Source organism: Primulina tabacum, chromosome 1 (assembly GCF_025594145.1).
Source record: "Primulina tabacum isolate GXHZ01 chromosome 1, ASM2559414v2, whole genome shotgun sequence".
Classification (NCBI taxonomy): Eukaryota; Viridiplantae; Streptophyta; class Magnoliopsida; order Lamiales; family Gesneriaceae; genus Primulina; species Primulina tabacum.
This window is the reverse complement of record NC_134550.1, coordinates 6,664,796-6,688,653: the sequence shown is the minus strand read 5'-3', so window position 1 is coordinate 6,688,653 and position 23,858 is coordinate 6,664,796. Positions and strand designations below refer to the sequence as shown.

Sequence of the window (23,858 nt, the reverse complement as noted above, 5' to 3'; positions counted from 1 at the left end):
CAATATGAGGCCAGTGAATTTGAAAAATATTTTGGTGATTTTTGAGGATCTGGATCTGGATCCGATTTTCCAAATTATAGATGATTCAGTTTGTTTATCTTTTATTATATTTACATTTAAATTATCTGAATTCGAATTCATATTTTTATTTTAACTGTGTGCTTGAATGTTTGAATATTATTCAATAAATTTGTGTGTTAGATGTTTAATTATAAAATTATTTTAAAATCTATTTATAAATTTTTATGATGAAATATCTAATTATTAAATTAATTTAATAATATCATATTATTATATAAATAATATTTATAATTTTAATATACATATTTATAATTAAAACAAACAAACAAAAAAATATATATAAAAAAGCAGTTTCCCCCGCGCCATTTTGGCGCAATGAATTTGGCGTTTAGGGAAATATTTCGCAGCTCCCGTTGGAGAAATCTCTGCATAAAAAATGGCGTGAATGTTTTGGCGCAAGGGTTAGAGATGCCCTAATCGATCGTATTATTTCTACTAATCAATCACCATTTCCAAAAAAAACCATAAACGTGTGATAATTTCAATGATACTTACCAAAAAATGATAAATAACAAAAGTTTGTGATTGTAATGTATAACGCAAAAACATGTTGATCTAGAGAGCTAAAACAAAGTTTTCTGTCACGGAAATGACAAACAATTATGTTTTAATACAATGAATGAAAAACAATTTATCCAAACAACTATAAAAAACTTTATTTTTTTTGGAGTTAAAAGAAAAATAATTTATTTTATTTATTATAATAAATTGACAAATTTTAATAAGAATATTATATATTTTTTCTAAATGTATAATTTATTTTTTAATGAATTTAATGAATACTTAAATGTACAATTTATATTTATTGAGCTCGTTTAGGTTCGATAAAAGCTTGAATAAGCTCGTGAGCCATGCATATATTCGTTAAATAAAGCTCGAGCTCAGCTCGATTATAAACAAGACAAGCTCAAACATTCAAGAGTTCGACTCGGCTCGACTCGAACCAAACTGACTCGGAAAATGAAAGAACCAAAAACGCGTACGTATAAACACGCAATTTAAAATGTTAAATTTTTTCAACTTTCTGATAACGAACTGATCGATCACACACACGTTACAGAGTCCACTCCAATGGGCCGAAGCTCGGTAACCAACACCTCCGACTCCGCCTCCGACAATTCAGCCACCGCCTCCACGGCCACGGCGGCCTCCGCCTTCCACTCGATCCGTGATAGATTCCCCTTCAAGCGTAACAACAGTAGCCACAACATATCTACTCTCGCTTCCCGTTCTCCCAATATCACGCCGCTGTCGTACAAAGCCTCTCGATCTCACCACCACCACAGGAGGAAGCTCTCCTGGTGCCCATTTAGAGGGAAATCATGGTTTTACTTGTGCATTTTCGTGGTGATTTTCACCTTTGCTCTGGCATCGATCGCCTTGCAGAGCTCGATTTCTTCGGGAGGTGGCGGACACAGGGTGCGGCGGTGGAGGTGGCCTGTGAAGAATGATTTCAAGTTGGGAAGCTCGTTGGAGTTCGTGCCGCGGCGGTTCGAGCGAAATTTCACCCGGTTCGAGTGGCTCGGGAACCAGCCGAGGATCGGTGTTCGACCTCCTAGAATCGGGCTTGTAAGTGATTAACTACTGCATTTTTGTGTTTGGATGCAATGTATTGAGAATACATTTAGTTCCGACCTTTTCAATTCCAAACAAGATCATATTTGTTCGTTGTCTAATTACCGACTTATAGAATTGATTCTTTAACTAATTTGTATCTGTAAATCGTAGAGGTTTTTTGGAATTATTGCTGCAGATAATGCGTTTGTTTCTTAAAGATAAAGTATCCCCCTTTTCATTTTAAGATACTCTAGTACCTTCATTTTTCGATGGAGCGATGCATTATTTTTGGGGTTTAAGGTATTCCAGTTTATGACAGAGTACAGCATAAGGAGTTGTGACACGTGAGTTACTGAGTATTTTTTTCCTTTAGAATGTTAATAGTAAATCTTTAATATTTAGACGCTTTTGATTGATTAAAAAGGTGAATATTCCTTCCATCCAATGCTTTTAATTGCCATTTTATACATCTTTCTTTCATTCTGTTTTCTTATTCTTAACGTGTGTGAAGCATTGATGGATCATTGAGGAATTCTTAAGATATAAAATGAAGCGTAAAGTAGTTTTGTAAATTGCTGATCAGTTGAGAGATAAATGTATTTACTATTTATGGATTGCATGATGGAAATATTAACTTTTCATGTGAGTTCATGGCCTTTTTAAAAAAAATTATTGGTCTTAAAGTCTTAAGCATATTGAAATTTTGAGACAATATTTGAAGAGACATGATAAAATGGTACGTCGCCTCTGTTCTGTGAGATAACTATAATTTCACAATAAAAATGTAATTTAAGATTATTTTGCTGGAGCATTTCTCTCCCTATGACGTGGTCAAATGATAGTATTTAGATCATCAACATATATGTCAACTTGCATAAAAATATGAGGGATCCACATGATCTAATGATATTGGAATAGAGGAAGATACATTCACGGTGTAGCATAGACTAACCCGTAAAACCGACAGTAAATAAAAAATCTTACTTTTACCTGTCATATCTTGTAAATAAAGATGATATGTTAATGAAACATTGTGCAATTAATTATTTTAAGTGGATTTCTAATCCTCTAAATATTGTAAAATAGTGCAAATTGAGGGTATCTTAATATTCCACTTTTGGGGCTCCCCTTACATGTTATATTTGCATTTATATAATACATGTGGTTAATTTGAAAAGAAGCTTAAGCATCGAAGGTGCATCTTTTTCTAGTTTCTCCATCTGTGGCCCTTTTGTTTTGTTTTCTCGATATTGAAATTGACAATATTTTTTGGAATTTCTATGCTAAATGACCCTAATATATTTACTTATCTGATAAAAATATGAAGCACAAGCATAATGTGTTCCTTCCATGTATCTCAATACCATAATCACTGATGTTCCTGAATTATCTACACCAACTTTCTAAAATGCATTCCGAGAAAGAAGCAAGTTTTGATTTTACTCCACTATTGTATACCTTTTTTCAGTGTTCTCTTTGATCCAAGCATGCATGCATATTTGATTAATTTATATTGTGTTTTGCTTGTCCAATTTAATAACAGTATACTTTATTGGTTTTTTGGTTGTAGATCTTGGGGAGCATGAAGAAAGATCCATCAACGTTGATGCTATATTCAGTGATGAAGAGTTTAAAAGGTTTTGGCTATCTGTTCAAGGTATTATCCAAGAAAATGTAAATATGGTACTTCTTCGTTACTTGTGCAAAGTCATGATATGACAATACCATGGTTTGCATTTATTTGAAAACAATTCAATGGCGCTGTTTTCTAATGCTGTGAAGGTGTTATGTCCTTGATTCACATTTGGTTTTCATTTCACCAATGAATTTTCTATCTCTCTCACTAATCTTTTTCAGAAAATATATCTTCGGACATTTGCGCACCTCCCAAGTCCCAAAATAATCATTACTTTGAATTTAAATTTTTATGAAGTCCAAAAATACATTATCATTACGTTATGCTTTAACCCTTTAAACTGTATTTATTTAAATGTTAATGATTATTCAAATAAATATCACTTTAAATAGGATTTAAAAATAAATAGTAAACAAAATCTTACATGGTTTGACTTGTAAATTAAAGTGGCAGCATCGGAAAAATTGTCAAACTTACCTTGTCTTCCAATCATTAAAAAGTTGTTATACCGCGTTATTAAATTTAAGATGTTGTTGCCAAAGAAAAATCTTGTTCACAACATCAAGCTCTTGGCGTAGCTATTTAAAAATCACAAAGCCCAGTGATTCAAAATTTGGTGAATATCCTCCATCTTCTCCCGTATTCTCCATGATTTTTCCAAACTTCTCATAAAGAATAGATCCTTATGAATGGATCCTTATCTTACGTGTAATACGAGAAGGAAAGTGTCAAGCCCCGAGACCGAGGCATATGACACCAGCGTTGTTTAACTAACACACAGTTGTAAACAATGAGATTTGTAGTACGAATCTCGTCAAAACCAGTTTATATCATAAATCATGTCAATGTCTTTACAATGCGTTTAAAACTTAAACGAAATGGAGCGAATTATAACTTAACAACTTGATCTCGAACTGGTTTTTCATCACCAGCCCCAAAATATTCATCCTTATCTGACTGATCTCCATTCTTATCTGGAGAGAGAGAGTAATGGGTGAGTGTTTGGGAAAACACTCAGCAAGTGGGGGCCGATGGTGTACAACAAATACCAAGGATACATATACGTGTACAGAATCATAATTTCGGTTATAAGCATGTTGAATCTAATACGAACAAAAATACAAATATAACACTGAAAATCATCTCATTTTTCATGGTTTACTGATCAGTCCCCTATATGTTACTATTCTAAGGGCTTCTTATCAGAGCCCTAACAAAACGTATCAAATATCGGAATTTCATTTCTCATTTCTAACTCGAATCATTACATGCTTTCGAATATCATATCTAATATCGAACAACAAATGGATTCAAAGATAGCTTATCAAATAGAAACGAATATATCATGTCGATCGAATTTTTAAAGGTATACGTAAATGATTTTTTTGGAAAATATTAAGCCCACTTACAAAAATAAGTATGCAAAACTTTATGAAAAATATATACACATATAAAAGCCCACTCACAAAAATATGTTCCAAAACGTAGAAAAGAACACGAAGGCTGGAATTGATCGCTTGAAAATCAGTCAACTTTCAGAAATGTTTTGCAACAAATTGAACCGTCGGATGGAGCTCAAATTGGGACAATATGTGCAAAAGTAAGTGAACTAAAATTTCAAGGGTGGAGATCGGGTTTGGAAGTTGTTTGGACCAGTGTACGAACGAAAAACAGTAGGTGTGCGATTATCGCCTAGAATTTAAGCAGTTTTCTTGCGAAGGCTATATGTGAAAATTGAACGGTGGATTTGTCTCAATTTTGGATATGATATTCAGAATATAAGATAGTATTTTTTGAACGGTAGAGATCGGATCTGAACATAATTTAGGTCTGAAAATGTCACTCGAAAATGTAGAGTACTGCGCTTGTGAAAGTGTTTTCTTACATGGGTTTCTTACACTCTTTTAAAGACCATAATCAGCCATGAATGACAAGCCTGAATGAAAAGGAGGTCAAGATTCTCCTTGATTTTTTAGTTCAATGGCTATGAAGGTTGATTGCAAGGCTATTACCTTCTAGCATATGAAGGGATTTCGAAAGTTGAAATTTGATGGAGGAAAATGCCTTGAAATTGTATGTATATGTCTGTTACAACATGATACTTAATGTGGGTTTTAATATTGGTCAAAGGCTATTGATGCTTACATCATTTTCGAAAACGTGTATCTATCTTTGGTCTAGGCTTGGCTTTGTTTCAAATCCGTGGACTTCACAGAAAGGAAACTGAAAATATCTTAAGAAAACTGTTGAAGATCTTATTGATAATATAGGAGATATTTTGTATATTTATATTGTACATTTTTCCATTATAAAGTAATTACAATAGAAAATAATTACTAAGCTGATCAATTAGTGATTTATTTATCTTTGTTATTAACGTTGTATCGTGTATATAGGCTGTATCAATTTCAGAACTAATGCAAGCAAGCTTTTGGGGTGCAGTTAAGTCGAAGTCATGATTTTAACATGGTATCAGAGCTCATACCCACCATTATGTGTTAGACTGTCCTTATAGGTCACCCGCTATTGTCTTGTAAACTTCACGCTCCATTTGTTTATTCCTGAGCTTGAGAGATATGTTAAATGTCCGGATGGATTAAGCTCTTGGGAGTTATATATATGAACTTGAACAATCATCCCCCTACAGCTAGCTTTTGGGGTGGAGTTAGGAACAAGTCCATGATCTTAACAAAAACAATAGCCAATAATTTCAAACATTGATACAATTTACCCAAGTGCATTAAATAATATAGAAAATGAAATGTAATTGCTGATGTAGAACGTTTGCTCTTTCGAGCATTCAAGTTCTAAGCAGTTTATGAAAAAGGGCCTGACATAGTATTTCTTACACGTAAAGGCCTGTTCAAGTTTTGGTGAATGAGGCATGAAGGTCATGGTGATCTGTGCCCTTTTATAGCATAATTTCCTGTTATCATGTTATATAATGTTATTGCAATCATGTATGAAATACTTACAAGTAATCTTGGCATTATTTATGTGTGTCCTCTTAATGTCTCATCTACTTCTAATTCGTAGTAACTAAAGCATCAGGGGATTTGAATTTCATGTTTGTGGAACAAAAAGAAACTCACGAGTCAATTTTCTTATGTAGTAAAGGTGAATATTGTTTAAATTATGGGAACAGATTATTTTATGTCCTGGTAGGAGATAGTACAGAAATCTAGGGTCCTTCTAATAGGAACATCAAACTTGTTTTTTCTTTGCTACAAATCCGTGTAAATTACTAAAATAATATGTAGGTCTTGTTAATGTGTATATCATTCTTTATCTGCTAATGATACATAATTTATCTTTCCTTTTTTTATGAAACGATCTTGTATCACTACTTCTGTTTTCTATAGATATATGCCCTGAAGGATGGCAGAGCACGTACAGTTTGGGAGGAAATTGGTGGTCAAGTCTCAATTTTAAGCCCAGACAGATTTGGATATATTGATTGGCTAATGTATTTCTGCTTTGCCTTTTCTTCTTAATACTCTTGATATTTCATGCAAGTCACCACTATTTGTCAGTTCAGTTTACTTGTGCAGTGAGTGATGCCTTTTCATTCCTGCAGTTTTGAAGGCATTATTATGGACTCTCTGGAAGCTAAACAAACCATTTCCAGGTAAAACATCATACTTTCTCAAACTGTTCAAAGATTATTTGAATATTTTGTCAGAATAATTGTGTTTCAGTTACTCTCTATTCCCCTTGGATTGTGAGGGTCATGTCCATAAATCTCTAAAAGTTTTTTTTTATGTAAATAATATTCCTAGGCATGGTTTGAGCTATATAAATTAGATAGAACAGGTATACCTTATTTACGTTGTAAAAATGCCTAGTTATAATTCTCAGGAAGTTTGTCCTGCTCGTTTTGGTTTATATACTGGTAGGGGTCTGCCAAACCCCAATCCTCAACGGGTAGTGTTATCTTTTTTCTTAAAAAGGACACTTTCGAAGTGTTGAAAATGAGCTGGGATTTTGAATGAGTACTTGTTATCTTTAATTCATTAGCGAAAATCTCAATTTTTTTAATAGGTGTACAAAGGAGCCTCCTAATACTTTATACTTCACAATTTCAAACAGCTAAATGTTCAGCAACTTTATCAACCAGGATTCTGTTTCATGTGATCTATCATCTATCGATACACTGCCCACATTTTCCCTTTTATCTTCCTTCTGAACACCCTTCCAAACTTGGAGATTGGAATTTCAGTCATGGGGTTGGTTCCAAATGCTTTCTGTAACCTTCTATAAACATCCTTCCCAATTTGTCCTCTTGAAGATCAAAATGGAGTTCCAAATGGCTATGCTCCTGTAGAATGCCTATCTTCATGTTGGTCTTCTGATTTTCTGAAAATTTAAAATATTAAGCTTTTGAGCATATATCATTGTTTGAAGTTTCAAACTGGCTTCTCAACCTACCGCCGTGTGTTCAATTTCTTTAATAGGGCTTATGTCTTCTGATGCTATGAAAGTAGCTGTTACGCTCAGAAATTCCTTCTGAAAACTCTTTCAACCTTGGAAATTGGAATTGCAGTCATGGGGTCGAATCGGTTGATTTCAATTGCTTTCTGTAACTTCTATAAACATCCTCCTCTACTTGTCCTTTTGAGATCACAATGGAGTTCCAAACGGGTCCTTTGGAATGCCGATCTCCGTGTTGGACTTTTGATTGGCTGATAATATGAAGTAGTAAGCTTCTGAACCAACCACCATGGCTCAATTTCTTTGATATTGCTTCTGATGTTATGAAAGTAGCTGTTAAGTTCAGAAATAGCTTGTTGAACCTTTTATCCCCGCTTTCTTGGACAATTAGAATTCCGATTGAATGGCTAAGTATAACAATTCCATTTCTATGATTTCAAACTTGTTTTTACTTGTCTTGGAGGCTCGATTTAAATTATGTCTTCCACAAAATTTGACAAATTTATTTGTAAAACAATCACAAGTTTTGGTAAGGTTAATTTTTAACTTTATGTTAGGCTAAATTGACTTTGATTGTTATTACAGCCTAGATGATAATATCTTTTACCAGGAAAAAAAATTCTTAGTGGGCCTTCAGTAATGTATCTGTTCAATTATTCGTTGATTTTGTTGTTATTGAATCGATAACTATGGTCTTAGAGAGCTAAACAATTCACCCAAGAAGAGTATACTTATTTCTAAGATATATTGCAATTCATACAAGTTAATGCCCTTTTTTTAATACCATTGCCAGCTCACCAATGTGGAAAATCTTGGAATTTTAGTCTCCTGTTCCCTGTGATTCTATGATTTGTGAGGTTTATATTTATGCAGCCTTATGCAGGAGCCTTTTTGCTCTGTGCCACTTATATGGATTATTCAAGAGGATACTCTTGCTAATCGCCTACATTTGTACGAAAAAATGGGCTGGGACAGCCTCATTTCTAATTGGAAAGATTCCTTTAGTAGGGCTGATGTTGTGGTGTTTCCAGATTTTTCTTTGCCGGTAAATCCACGCTTTAGTTCTATTTTATTAAGATGGCAGATTCTGCCTAGGTGCTTCGTAGTTGATGGTTATACCATTTGCTGTATCAGATGTTATATAGTGTGTTTGACACTGGAAACTTCTTTGTGATTCCTGGATCATTAGCCGATGTTTGGGCTGTGGAAAACTATGGTCAGACTCATTCCAAATTTCAGCTAAGGAAGGAACATGGTTTTGACAATGATGATATACTGATTCTGATAGTTGGGAGTTCATTTTTCTACGATGAGCTAGCTTGGGATTATGCCATGGCAATGCAAGATCTCAGAACCTTTGCTGGTCACCTATGCAAGATCAAATGGTTTAGGATTTTCGTCAAAGTTCATTTTCCTTTGTGGGAACTCCAGCAATGACTGCAATGATGCTATACAGGTATCTGTTCATGATTAGGTTTCGGGAGTCTTTATTAATGTTATGTGGGTTTCAAAAATCAAAAGATGTAACAAAATGTGGCCAGCAGATTTGATCTGCTGAGAATTGTTATTCAATGTTACTATTGTTTGTTGGCAATGCATATCCTGACTGATGATCATGCATGCAGTTAATTTCTATGGCTTTTAATTTTTTTTATTCTTAATTCCTTTGATCTTCCATAATTTGCATTTTTTAATTGGATAATTAGCGGTAACTGATTGTTTATTTTTCATGGGTTATGTATCCTTGTAGGATGTTGCGACTCGTTTAAGACTACATCATGGGTCGTTGAGACATTATGACATAAACAGAGATGTGAATGGTATTGTACTGATGGCTGACATTGTTCTATATTGCTCTTCCCATGATGAGCAAGGTTTCCCTCCATTAGTTACAAGAGCTATGTCTTTTGGAATACCTGTTATTGCTCCAGATTATCCAGTCATAAGAAAACATGTACGGCTTTGTCTTTCCTTCTACTTCAATCTTTTTGCTATCCTTCACATTCAACTCTTTTTTAAAAAAAATTTATTCTACTGAACATTTAGGTTACTGATGGAGTTCACGTTAAAATTTATCCAAGAAACGATCCGGATGGTTTAAAAAATGCCTTTTCACTTCTTTTATCTGAGGGAAAACTATCTGAACTTGCATATTCTATTGCTTCCTCTGGAAAGCTGCTTGTCAAAAACATGTTTGCTCCAGAATGCATAATCGGATATGCAAACCTTCTGGAAGATGTCTTTAATTTTCCATCAGATGTTCTGCTGCCTGGCCATACTTCTGAGCTGAACCATAGTGTTTGGCACTGGAGTCTGTTCAGAACAGAAACAGAGCAGATATATGGGAACATAGAAAATCTGTATCCACAAGGTTCTTTGGGAGTTAATTCCAGCATTGTTTTTGACCTTGAAGAAGACATGATAAATTTTGTTGCATTAAAAACTGTCTCCAAAAACAACCTGGAAGATCTGAACGAGGATATTCCATCAGTGTTGGACTGGGATATTTTGAGCGAAATAGAAAGCTCTGAGGAAGTTGAGAGGCTTGAAAGGGAGGAGGTATGCCATCATTTTCATGTGTTTCAGCTTTTTCCAACGTCTAAATTCCTAATCAACTCTTTCCAATTTAGCTGAAGCATGACTTTATGCTTTGTAGATTGAGGAAAGAATGGAGAAATATATTGGTGAATGGGATGACATTTATCGTAATGCTCGGAAGTCTGAAAAGCTTAAGTTCGAAACAAATGAGAGAGATGAAGGTGAGCTAGAAAGAACTGGGCAGCCAGTATGCATTTATGAGATCTACAATGGGGCTGGGAGCTGGCAATTTTTGCACCATGGTTCATTATACCGTGGATTAAGTCTTGTAAGTTTCGATGAACCTAGTTGACACATTTTAACTTGCTATATGGTTCTATCATATTATGAATATGACAGTATTGCTAGCATTTTGCATTTAATGAGATTTGGCAAAGCATTTACATTAGTTTGGTTAGATATTTGTCTTTATCTTACGTGGATCAAATTTGTCATTTCATCAATGCCTTTTGTGTTTTGGCTTGTGTTAGTCTACTAGAGGTCAGAGACTGAACTCAGATGACGTGGGTGCTGTTGGTCGGCTTTCTGTCTTGAATGATGCATATTATCGGGATATCCTCTGTGAGATTGGTGGAATGTTTGCAATTGCTAATGGAATCGATGACATTCACAGGCGGCCATGGATTGGATTTCAGTCATGGCGTGCTGCTGGGAGGAAGGTGTGATTTGGGAGTAAAATATTTACCTTCCTAGTAAACACCATGCTTTTGATATTTAAATTTAAATGAATATTAAAGACCTCTTCTATCTGCTCCAATATGATTCTAGAATTCAAAAATATGTTATTCTCGTGGATGTCTTGACAAATTTAATTTGGTGTGCTTGCTTTCACATGTCAGGTATCTTTATCAAAGAAAGCAGAAGAGGTTTTAGAGAAAACAATACAAGAAAACTCTAGAGGAGACGTGATATACTATTGGGCATGTTTGGATATGGATAGTGGCATTGTTGGAAGCAATGATCTGCTGACATTTTGGTCCACATGCGACGTTGTTAACGGGGGAAGGTGCCGGTAAGTGTTGCATTACTTAAATCTTTTGTGGCGTGATATTAAATCAGTTGATCTCGACTTTTCTTCAAATAAAATCTTGTTTTAGACCAATTAATAGGTTTGTGAAGTCCAAATGGTTGTTTTCTTGAACGGAGTCGTAAGTGACCTGTTATTGGTGAAATAAGTTTGAATGTCTTCTTATGACTAGTGAAGGATTATCTGTCTGATCCATTGAGTGGATCATTACTATCTGAGAATGGCTCATTGAGTGGTATTTTCTATGGATCTTGATTGTGCAATGAACTTTTTATGTAACGAGCGGAATTTTGGCTAGTTTCAAGATTATAGAAACAATGATTTCAATTCCTCTGTTTCCAAACATGCAGAACCACTTTTGAAAACGCATTCCGCAGAATGTATGGATTACCATCGAATATAGATGCTCTTCCACCAATGCCTGAAGGTGGAGGGCATTGGTCTGCGCTGCACAGTTGGGTAATGCCAACCTCTTCCTTTGTGGAGTTCATTATGTTTTCCAGGTAATTTTGCGGAAGATGTTTTAGGGAAATTGTTTAGTAGTAAGGAATATAACACACCCCTAGCTAGATCCAAGATTATGCCCCAGTCTCATATATATGTGTATCACATCATACATGACATACATCAAGGCAGTCCAACCACCCTTATAGTTTAAACTACAATGTGATGACCCCAGGATGTTTGTGGACTCTCTTCATGGTCTACACATGAACTCGAGCAAGACGAATGATTGCTTGCTAGGTTTTTCTACACCAGAGGTGAGTCCTCGTAGATGGACTTAAAATGTATTATGTTAGGCTTTTCAACAGTTTGACTAATGACAACAATGAATGTTTCTTATGCGATGCTCTCTTTTTAACAGAAGAAGTATTGTTATTGTCGACTTTTGGAACTACTGGTGAATGTATGGGCTTACCACAGTGCACGGAAGATGGTGTACATCGATCCTCATTCGGGTTTATTGCAAGAACAACATCTTATTCAACAACGTAAAGGATCTATGTGGGTGAAGTACTTTAATATCACGTTATTGAAAAGTATGGATGAAGACCTTGCAGAGGCTGCAGATGACAATGATCATCCATATAAAACATGGCTGTGGCCAATAACAGGGGAAGTTTACTGGCAAGGTGTATATGAAAGAGAGAGGGAAGAAAGATATCGCCTTAAAATGGACAAAAAAAGAAAAACACGGGAGAAATTACTTGACCGGTTAAAGCATGGGTACAGACAGAAGACACTTGGAGGATAGGACGTCCATGGTCTCGAATCATTGGCTATTATTCTTTTTGGTCACTCGACAGCTCAGTTGATTGTCCAGTCGACGGCTACACTCACAGTGGATTTGCCTTCAAAAGCATAGTTTTGAGTAATTGCTACTTACACAATTTTCTAACCGAAACACATCCTTGGAAAGTGAGGCCGCAATGACGAGTTTTGGAAGATCTGGTGGTTTCGAACTCAACTTGGCTTCAAATTCGTTGACATGCGTAAATTTTGATTAATTAACGGACTCGGATAATTTATAAACTCAATGCACTTAGAGACTGAGCTTATATTCTTGTCACATTGTACATACATCATTCTTAATAATTAATGGAAGCAGATGTGCGAAGTTTTGAGGTGGGATTTATGATGTAAAGTCTTGTTTATGCATATTCAATAATCTCTATAAAAAATTATATTCGATTAGTATTTTGGATTGCCATTGAAGCATGCGCTGCTATTCTCCAACATGTTGCAATTGCTGGCCAATTTCCTTTTTGTCATAGGGGAGTACCTTCTATTAGGTTCCTTCATTTTTCCATCATAAATTAACACCGAATAAAATAGAAAATGGTATTCTATTATTCCGACAGGATAGAAATTTTCACGAGAAAAAATGTCAAATTCATTTTGTTTCAATTTATTCATTAGTCTTTGCTCCGTTTCGATTTTAACACGTATACATTGAAATGTGTAAAATCAAAATTATCCAAAACCGATAAATGTACTACTCTATAAAAACTATTTTGAAAGATCCGAAAAAAGAGTCGCCACCTGTGAGCCCAAGCCATAACATCATTTTTTAAGCATTCATGAAGGACCCAGTTATCTTGGCTAGGGAGAATAACAATAAACCCAGAAACACTCAAATCTCATTCACTCCAAAACTTCACAAAAGCAACCAAGACAGACTTGACTGATTCCAAAAGCGATCCACTTTTGTGAACAGAAGATTTCTTTGATTCCCTTTTCCAAGTTTCACTGCCAAGAAAATGCATGAAAGAGACATGATGGCTGAACGGCCAAGAATGCTGGGTAAACAAATAGCGAGGGAATAAAGGTTATTAAGAGTGATGAGACTTACAGACTGATTCTTTGCAGCAAAGGTCTGCTTCCTTCCGATACACTGCTCGTAACGTAATCACTGGAATTTCTTTCCGTTGCAAGGGATTCTTCAGAAACCAAATGTTTTGTCGCACTAGTCACCTGCAAGACAACAAAATGTACAAAAAATAAAGGCGGGGATTTATCTTGAGTTTTTTATCTAGCCACAGGATGATGGAGATAACAAACAAAAGAGTGCACCATTTCAACAATGTGTGGGAGTATGGCCCTCTTTCCAGTTAACGTAAAATAGTGAGAGCTTATACTTATTTTATGAATATAATGTTCTAAAACACAGATTGAAAGATTAAAGATATGGGTTTCTCATAAATAGCTATTTTAATTTATGTATTGTTTTCAGAGATAAAATATTTAATCTATCATTTTCCTACGCAGCCAACTGCCAACACCCCCAATCTCCCAAAATGAATGCTCGAACATATTGGAAACTAAAAGAAATGACAAAAGAGGCAAATTATCCAGAGATAACAGAGATCAAAGGTTTTATGGCATGGTTACCTTATAATCTAGGTCCTTGACATCACAGATATCAAGCTCGGTAGATTCAAATGGTATAGAAAGTTTTGAACATTCCACATATGGATCCTGAAGATTTCGAACCATTTTCTCATCCCTGAGTTCATCATCCAATTCCAATGTGGAATCTGGAAGCTTATTCTCATCACTCTCATTAACACCAGAAGGGCATTCGATAATAATTATCTTGTCATGTTGTCGTGTCTTTTCTTTCAAAATTCCAGCTAAATTTCTTTCCTCAAGAAACGTGTCAGAGTCCACGATAATGTCATGAGTTCTCCCAAAATGGGGCCTTTTTAAAGGAAAATTTTCCACCGTAACATCAAAGTTTACATGCATGGTTCGCCGAAACGGGTACGGGCGTTCCGGAACCGGAACGTCAGCAACCTTGACGAGATTCCGGGGTGGAACCGGAACGCAATTCGCGACGGTTTTATTTTGAACTGTCGCTATTAGCGACGGTTTTATGTATGTAGCGACGGTTTTTATTCGTCGCCGATTTACATCGACGACGGGTTTAATAACACCGTCGCTAAATATAAAACCGTCGCCAAATTAAAATCGGCGACGGTTGAGTCAAAACCGTCGCTACATTTAGCGACGAATTTTCATAAAACCGTCACAAATTCGAATCATCGACGGATTTAATGTACAAATAATGCAATTGTAGGTCCTATTGCATGTCGTATCTTTGCTTTGTAGTACAAATAATGCAATTTTGAGCACATGCATTGTTTGGATAAAACCGTCGCCAAATTAAATTTCTTATTTACATCAAATAATCTATTTAAATGATATTTATTTTAATTTTTATATTTCTAAATATTTTCCAAAATTTTTAATTTTTATATATTTATAATATTTTTTTTAAATACCCGTTCCGCGACCGTTCCGTGAAATTTCATTGTAACTGGAACGGCAGCATCCGTTCCGATCTCCGCGACCGCGACAGCGAACCATGTTTACATGAGATGTCATGGCACACAATACTTCTATATCTTCAGCTCCTGCTTTCTTTCTACCCAACGTCTCCATGACAACTGATTCGGTACATATTCGTTGCTCGAATTCTTTGGTTTTCTCAACCGTCTGATTATTTTTGTTGAAGTATTTTTCTTCATTAAACTTTTCAGTTTCCGCTCCATCAAAATTCTGGACAGGTGTAAGGAAATTAACTTCGCTCTTGTCTTGATCATGGATGTGAACCGCTTTGGTAATGATTGCTTTATCATAAACTGGATTTTCTTCAAACACCTCGCCACCACTAACAAAGATCTCAGTTTCAAACTCATGGGTATCGGATGGAGGTAGCTGCTCACCCAGGTTTGAAGTCTCTTCTGCATTTGCACCCTGGCTATGGTCAAGTAAAAGATGATTATCGGTATCATATCCTTTCTCCTTATTTCTCATCTCGCTTAATCCATTGATGATTTTCAAATTCAAGGATTCGGGTCCATGGGACTGTATGCAATAACTAGAAAAGTTCTCTTCGCTTTTGATTCCATATTGATAGGGCGATTTATTCATCACTAAATGAGTTCTATCTTATACCAAGAAATCATTTTGATGTTCCGTGGCCATATATCCATTAACCAGAAATTGATAATGATCATGTTCTTCGAAATTCATTTTAGGTGAAGTTAGCACCTTATTTTCTTGAATTATCTCTCGAACAATCTCTCGCACTATATAAAAAGAACCACCAACTTCTTTGTGTGTAATATTGAGGGACGGAAAACTTCCATTATTTGACTTTTGATATCTGCAAGCAGTCAAATTAAATGTAAAATTGGACGACATGTGCACACAAGTCAACCATACAAGCAAATCAAAAAAATCTATTCAAAAAACCAACTAATCAACGTGAGTATAGCAATTCGAATAGATAGTAGCAACTAGCAATCTTTACCACCTACTAATCCCAACTCAAGACCCATAAAGGATAATGAAAAGAGTATGTTAGGAACAGTTATGTGTTTAGAGGGGGTAAATATACATTTTAAATTTTTTCTCTAAAATACATATTTTAAAGTGGCCGGTCTTGATAGTGTTAGTTATACAAGACATGATTTTCTCAACACTAAAAAACGGATGGACCACAGCGAGTGCGAAAAAATGGTCCAATTAATCTTATGAAAGATATATACTCAAATGTATTGATTTAAAGAAGATGAATGAATGCAGTGTAGTAAATAACATAGAATATATGGAATTTTGAACGTAAAATCCTTCTATGTCTCCCTTTCTTCCACTTAGGTAGGAATTCACTAGAAGACTTTAGTTTTACAAATCTTTTGCAACAACTCACTTCAATCTTAGGTCTTATCAATTGCCTAAGTTGAAACTCCCAGTATCTCCAACAAAGATTGAGACCCACGGTCAACAATCAGTGCAACATAGATTAATAAAATGGTATGAATCCTAAGTTTCGAAGTTTTGCAACTCATCGAACTGCGTCTGGCAGAAAAACGGTCGACAGTTGTCTTGAAGCTCCGAATGATCCTTTATGTTCTGATGATATCTTTAAGTGAGAGTTGTTGAGCAGAAGATCATTTGAATCTGAAGAGTGCTCATAAATGTTTAGCAAGCTTTTGAATTTTCTCGAATGCTTGTTGTTCTCTGTTGATATGAGAAATTTGCTCGCTTCTGCTATATATAGTATTCTTGCCCTTTTTCCCGCTCTCAACAGCTAAAAGTACTGTTAACTTTGATAGCTAGGACCAATCACCATCTCTTGCAACAGCTTTCAATAAATGCTATTAATGTTTTCCTATTTTTCTCTTTCAACGTTTATTTTTCAAAAGCTGTCAGACTGCAGCAGACATGCTTTCTATCTGACGGGACTTAGTGAGATTTGCAATCTTTCTATTTTAAGCTTTCAACTGATGTGCAAAATATCTTTAAAGTGGTCAAGCCGTAACTAGCTTTAACTAGGCTCTGTCAAACAGCTTTGAATGGTCGGATGTCAGAAGTTGACAAAAACAAGTGAGCGGTTGAGTACTTATTTACTCTGATGCCGGTTGAGTGAATTGTTTGCTCACAACCGTTTTGACTGTTTGTTTTACTCTTGAAGTTGTCTTCGTAACTGGCGGTTGAATGTTGTATCTTTCTTCCAATTGAGTAAAGTAGTTCGCTTCTGGTTGAGTGCATGTTGATACAGTTAAATGATGGCTTTTCTATAATAATGAAATATTGTTTGTTATCGTCAAAACTATGGGATCTGACAATTTCTTCTTTTCGGTGATGGTGATGACAAAATTTAAGCCCCAAATCCATTTAAACTTAAAGAAAATATGAATTTCATGGAGATAATAAATTTCATTGTTACCAGCCGCCTGATCCACCACCTTTCCTGGAGTGATCATTATTCTTCTTTCGTTCTTCTTCTACTTCTCTTTTCCTAGCTTCTTCTAGTCTTCGCTTAGTCTCCGCCTCTATTCTCAGCCGTTCTTCCCCTTTTTTGGCATCACCCCTTTGAATAAAGTCCATCATTTTTTGCATCTGGGTGCCAAGTGAGGCCCGAAGATCGTCAATCCGTCATTAATTCTCTGTTCACTTTGCGTGACTTGTCCAAACAGAGCAAGTAACGCATCCGGCATCCTTAGACCTTAGTACTCTATTTAGAGGATTGAAATTCGGTCATGTGGCGCTGAATATCTCATTGAAGATCAGAGGTATTTTTGCTGATAGGTTGGCAGAGATTGGATATACCATGATAAGATGCGAGCAGACGAGTATCAAAATCGATCATTAGACTCCGAACCTTTTCAATGTGATGAAGAACCTCCGTAAAATGAGCATCGGAATCTATCTGAGCTTTATTTTCTAAGGATCCGGTTTCTTCATGTGGATTCGACCGGTTGTCATCTTCTTCAACATCTGCCCCCTCATTCACCGCATTATCTGCTCTAGTAGTACCTTCGCGGTTGGGGTGAATGGGAGAGGCATCCTTGGGAACTTCAAATTCAACCGGAGGAGAGAGAGGAATAGAAGAATCTTGTTGTTGAGCTGGTGAAGATCTTGGCAATGGATCTTCAGGAGAAGGGCTTCGAAGACTTGTGTTTAGAGATGGTATATCTCCAAAAAGCTCCGTCATAGACCGTACCACATTATCCACGGAAGTGAGAGGCACCTCCGGCAGTGGCATCTCTGCTTCAAATGGGAAACAAAAAAGGAACAGTTACCTCGGTCGTGTTGGTTCACCGGTTGGGATGGCGGTTCAGTTGGGTTCAGCGATCGAGATGGGTTCAGCGATCGCCGGTTGATCATTGATAATGGCAGTGGCTTTATCCATCAAATCAGCAGTTGAGGGGCCACCATCCCGGTTTTGGTGAAGAGAGCAGAAATAGGGACGGTCGTGTTGACCTCTTCTGTTGCTTCCAGTTCCTCATCATCTTCTGCATCCATCCCCATCTCGCCCAACAACTCATTAGCCAAATTGGAAAATATATCAAATGTCTTGGCCAATGGCTCTGAGGTATTTGAAACTCCCGCCTCTTGCTGCGAAGAACCTTAGAAGCAGCATTGAGGACGTTGAATTTTATAGATTGGAGATCACTGCATCATCATCGGCAGTCGTTCTACTCCGAGGATCAAAATTATCCTTTTCCTGGTGAACCATCGCAGTAGGCATTCTCTCAGCTGAAAGTTGATGTAGGATCTCCGACCGAGAGCCAACTCTATGTCTCATCTCTTCAGTCTTTGCCAGCTCCGGCATTTGGTTTTCTAGAGTGGCCAATTTATCACACAGATTATCCTCCAGGATGATTTTAAGGTGACAGAGGTGAGGTGGTCAAACCATCTCTCAAAGGAGGATGCCACCTTCCTGGCAACCGTTTTCAAAATTTGAAACATAGTCAGTGCGACTTCTGTCTCAACCGTTGTTGGAAGCTTGGATGGAGGTTGCGTCTTCTTCTTCCCCTTGCTTTTGGGATCCACCAAGGGGATAGAAGAAGTGGTAGGAGTAGCACCCTCTTTAATGTGAATGCCAGCCATCGGTCGAGTGGGTTGGGCTTGTCCCTCTTACACAAGCTTTTGTTTCTTCCTAGGCTTACTGAACACTTGTGTAAGAGGGACATTCTTCGAATCATCCTCTTCATCGGTCTTAGCATAGACTATTTTCCTCTTAACAGATGCCATAGCCGGTGCCTTTTTCTTCTACGGTTGAGCCACTTGCTCGAAGCCAGTTCTCATCACAACGAATGAAGTGGCAGTGTCCCTCTTCACGAAATCAGCAATTGTAGCAGCATTTAGCCATTTCTTGGGATGCAATGGCTCAATAATCCCAAATTTAACTTTTAACAAGCTAAGCAGATCTGCAATCCAAAACCTTCTGATTGGCCTTTCTCTTTCCCTTCATCCCTGATCATCTCGCACAAAATATTGAACAGAATATCTGACCAATTTACACCGATTTTCGAGGTAATCAATGCCATGAACGGGAACTTCTCCTGGGTAATTTTGTCATATGTCCCAGCTTTGACGAGAAGGGCTTTGTCCACAAAGTTGGCCAACAGTCGATACTCCAGCTTCGGATTGTGCTTTTCAGCCGGAACACCGATAGGTCTGCTTGTCAAAGATTGTTTCCTATAAACAACTTTTGTTTATTCCTATAAACAATTTTTATCTAAAGTTCCATAAAAGATATCTTAGGACACATTGTCCAAGTTGGCTTTTTCTTATCCTCTGGAGTCCATTCTGACCAGTGCTACTCTGTGGAGCACCTTCAGTGACAGCAACAACTGTATTTGCCTTCAAAATCTTTATTGGACCATCGGTGATGACATACCACATGTCATCATCCCATGCAGCTAAATGTGTCTGCATACGAATTTTCCAATCATCGTAATTTTCATTTGAAAACATTGGGATCTTGTTAAAAGATGTCATTTGAGTATATATGTATATCAGATGCTAAGAAAAATTCTTCTGTGATACCATTTGTTAGTATCGGTTGTGTGTTTAGAGGGGGTGAATAAACAATTTATAAATTTTCTCTAATGGGAGTTGGTGAGATTTGCAATCTTTCATTTTAAACTTTCAACTGATGTGCAAAATATCTTAAAGTGATTCAGCTGTAACTAGCTTTAATAGGCTCTGTCAAATGGCTCTGAACTGTCGGATGTCAGAAGTTTACAAAAACAAAGGTTCATTTCATCTTATATTCAGGGGCACTATCCCATGGTAGAATCAAGAGTCCAAATTTAGCCACACATATATGGGGTCCACTAATTTTTTTAAAATCACATATGTGTGTGAATCTTGTCCATCCAAATCATGTGGGGGTAGCGTAGCATCGACCTAACCAAAAACAAGTGAGCGGTTGAGTACTTATTTACTCTGATGTTGGTTGAGTGGATTGTTTGCTCACAACCGTTTTGACTGTTTGCTTTACTCTTGAAGCTGTCTTCATAACTTGCGGTTGAGTGTTGTATCTTGCTTCCGGTTGAGTAACGTATCTCGCTTCCGTTGAGTACCTGTTGATACAGTTAAATGGCAGCTTTTCTATAACAATGAGATATTGTTTGATATCACCAAAACTAAGGGATCTAACAAAATATCTCCCACCTGTCATGTCTTATAGAAAGAGTTTCCTAATGAATACTAGACTATAATCTATATTGTCAATATTATTATATCATACATCTTCCTATTTTTGTTGTACATACTATTAATGATGTTCAAACAAATTTCATTTATCTATTAAAAGATAATCTATGACTGTAACCATGTGTTTTATACAGCATCCCTACATTATGCTTTAAGAGTACCAAAGCTGCTAGGGGTTCAAGAGCAAAGGGCACCCCTTCCATTGAAAGGTGACGTCTTAGTCATAGTAATGGTATCCACTAACCAAGGATAGTAGGATATCCAGATTTAACGTTGATGAGAACATTGATGAGAACATTATCTGATGTCGTCTTTATGGTTTAAACTCCACCACTGAAATCTCTAGAAAGATAGTAAACTTCCACTACAGTTTCAAATTTAGGTAAAAGCCCGCCTGCAAGGAGAATACTTCGAAGGTTTTTAGAATAAACGCAATTAAGCCGGCAGCTAATGATTCATACTAAAAAAATTGTAGTTAATTCTCTCCCACTTGAACAACTCAAACGTTTACAAGTTATCCAAAAACCTGGCACCAGACTTGGACAAAATAATAATCTTCATCGTATAAAAGAAATCAGCATCATCAGTAACTTACGCCACCTAGTTTATTTAATCAAGCCCCAAATGATGCTGTCATGCACTGCAACTTGGTCAGACTGTAATTTAAAGTTTAAATAAATTTATAGTAATAAATAGAAAAGATAAGGCTCCATAAACTTACAACTTTATGAATGATTCAGCCAGTGATTTCCTCTCTTCTTTTGACCGTCTAATCCTTGACTTCCTCACATCCAAATCACTGCTAGGAGCAATAGAACATGACTGTCTAACCCAACCATCTTTGATTGCATACATCCTTCAAACAGATATTAAAAAACCATGGATGCAAATCTACACATAAGAAACAAAAAAAAATTAGTTCCTTGAACTAAAGTTCAATTTCAGCTGCTTAGTTATAAATCATGTTAAGCATTCTTAGATATAAATCATCACTCCAGAATAGACACAAATGGACGTCAAGAAAAGAATTTCGCAAGATGATTTGCCGCAAAAATCACAGCAGAATACCCACTGCAAAAATGCTAAGACTTTTAGGGTGAAGTTAGTGGATGCCTTATGGGGCGATCTTCCCCCTCAACAAATAAATTTTTTTCTAGATTTGGACACGATAATCTAAAAATGCCACTGCCCCTCTAAAGAACTGGCCAATAAGAAAAATATCTGAACTCGGACTTGTTTCATAGGCTTAACGATTAATCCATATGAAGCCATTGAATCAAGAAAACATTCAAATACCCATAAAAAATCATAAATACAAAACTAACGTAGTTTAAATTAAGAACGATTAAATGTTGATCAGAAGAATAATACATAATCAAACAATTCGAATCAACACCCACTGACCCACACATTCCCCACAATTCATATGTATGATCTAAATAAGATATCTGTATCATAAAATACGATCTGTGAGATCGTCTCATATAAATTTTTTATCTTTTTTGTGTGTTAGGTGTTACTCAGCATTCCAAACAAATAATTGAAAATTAAGAAAATATCAATTTATTAAACCAAAATATGTCCACCAAGTTTTCTATTTTAGTCTTATAATTATAAATAATCAAATCATTAAAATTAATATGTTTTATTTTTATACCAATAAATTGGCTTTTTAACTCTTAATCTCAGTGTATTTACATGACATTAGACAATGATAATATGATACCAAATATTGTCGATGTCAAAAAGAAAAAGTATATATCTCATCCAACTCAATGTTGTAACATTTATTTAGCATAGATAGTGTCAGAATTTGTCACGTCTCGGGACGCGGGTTGGTTGACACCGACGTTGCTCTCAAATTTACATTCGAAAACAACCAGCCTCAGAGTACAGAATTCAGAAACCAGTCTTTTATTTGTAATACGAAATAAATTAATTGTCTGTTACAACTCGAATACTGACGTTTTACAGCGGAAATATAAAACCAGACATAACAGTGTCTTAACAGATACAACGGAATTAACATAAAAATAAACTGTGAACAATAATCTTCTTCACCAGCCCCAGAACTGGATCTGCTCTTCTTCTTCTAATTTTTCTTCCTCGTTCTTATCTGAGATGAGTTTGGTGGGTGAGTGATATGGTTGTCACTCAATAAGCAGGGGCGGGAATAACTCCCAATTTTCGAAATCATTTTCAACAGAACAGTAAAACAGTAATATGCTGAAAACTCTTATTTTCAGAACAGAAATCAGAATTCAGAAATCACAGGTTTCATAACAGAAATCAGAATTAGTAAGCACTGAGCACGTTAGTGAATTTCATGGCTAAACTGATATCAGTCCCCTATATGTTCTCTCCTCTAAGGGGTGAGGCCTAGAATCAGAATCAGAATTCAGAAATGTTCAGAATATATATTCTTACCATTAGTTCACTAGGGAGTTTCAGTGCTTCAAAATCAAAAATCAAACATACAGAAACTGAACTTTAAAACAGAATTATCAAACAGATTTCAAGATATTTATATATAAGCCCACTTACAGTAATTTGCTAGAGTTTTTCGGTTGAAGTCTGGAAATCTGCTTGCCTTGCTACTGGATTTTACAGCTTCGAAAAGTGCACTCTCTTAGCTCTAATTTCAAGTGATAACTCAAGATTTTGGTAACATCAATTCAGAGATTGAGGGTGCTATTTATAGGCCAAAATCTGACTGTTAGTCTTCCAATTAATGACCATAATATGCCATTAACAGCCTTTATTTCATGTTAAATACTTCAGTTACAAGTCCTGAGCAGAACCAGTAGCTATCTGCTAGAATCTCGCTATTGAACTCTGGAAAAATACCATTTTCTGAAATCTAAGTTGTAGCTGGAATTGTTAGCTTCTGCTGAAATTTGCTAGCTGCTGCTACTGCTGGAATTTCAGGTTCTCACAGAATTAGTCTAGACGGTTTGAAATATGACTTGAACTAAATTGAGTTTTTTTTTAATTTTTTTTTCGATTGGT

General features: G+C 36.1%; 3 protein-coding genes across 3 annotated transcripts; 1 reads left to right on the top strand and 2 right to left on the bottom strand.

Annotated features, from left to right (window-relative positions):
- The first annotated feature begins 1,093 nt into the window (after window positions 1-1,093).
- LOC142537843 (uncharacterized) lies at window positions 1,094-12,981 on the top strand. The gene is given in 15 exon segments (XM_075643332.1): window positions 1,094-1,650; window positions 3,209-3,295; window positions 6,637-6,740; window positions 6,852-6,902; window positions 8,579-8,750; window positions 8,840-9,055; window positions 9,057-9,161; window positions 9,456-9,659; window positions 9,752-10,264; window positions 10,362-10,571; window positions 10,774-10,962; window positions 11,143-11,315; window positions 11,681-11,833; window positions 12,010-12,091; window positions 12,196-12,981. Coding segments are annotated over 15 exon segments (3,147 nt in total). The 5' UTR covers window positions 1,094-1,152; the 3' UTR covers window positions 12,586-12,981.
- A 247-nt stretch (window positions 12,982-13,228) lies between these two features.
- Window positions 13,229-14,579, bottom strand: LOC142556800 (uncharacterized). The gene is made up of 3 exons (XM_075668292.1): window positions 14,223-14,579; window positions 13,684-13,805; window positions 13,229-13,580 (listed from the first exon to the last, which is right to left on the bottom strand). Exons 1-3 carry the CDS (start codon window positions 14,577-14,579, stop codon window positions 13,472-13,474), a joined length of 588 nt encoding a protein of 195 aa, XP_075524407.1. The 3' UTR covers window positions 13,229-13,471.
- A 528-nt stretch (window positions 14,580-15,107) lies between these two features.
- Window positions 15,108-22,276, bottom strand: LOC142556789 (uncharacterized). Its single transcript, XM_075668284.1, has 4 exons — window positions 22,254-22,276; window positions 21,571-21,740; window positions 15,830-16,002; window positions 15,108-15,745 (listed from the first exon to the last, which is right to left on the bottom strand). Exons 2-4 carry the CDS (start codon window positions 21,702-21,704, stop codon window positions 15,108-15,110), a joined length of 945 nt encoding a protein of 314 aa, XP_075524399.1. The 5' UTR covers window positions 21,705-21,740; window positions 22,254-22,276.
- Window positions 22,277-23,858: the final 1,582 nt, after the last annotated feature.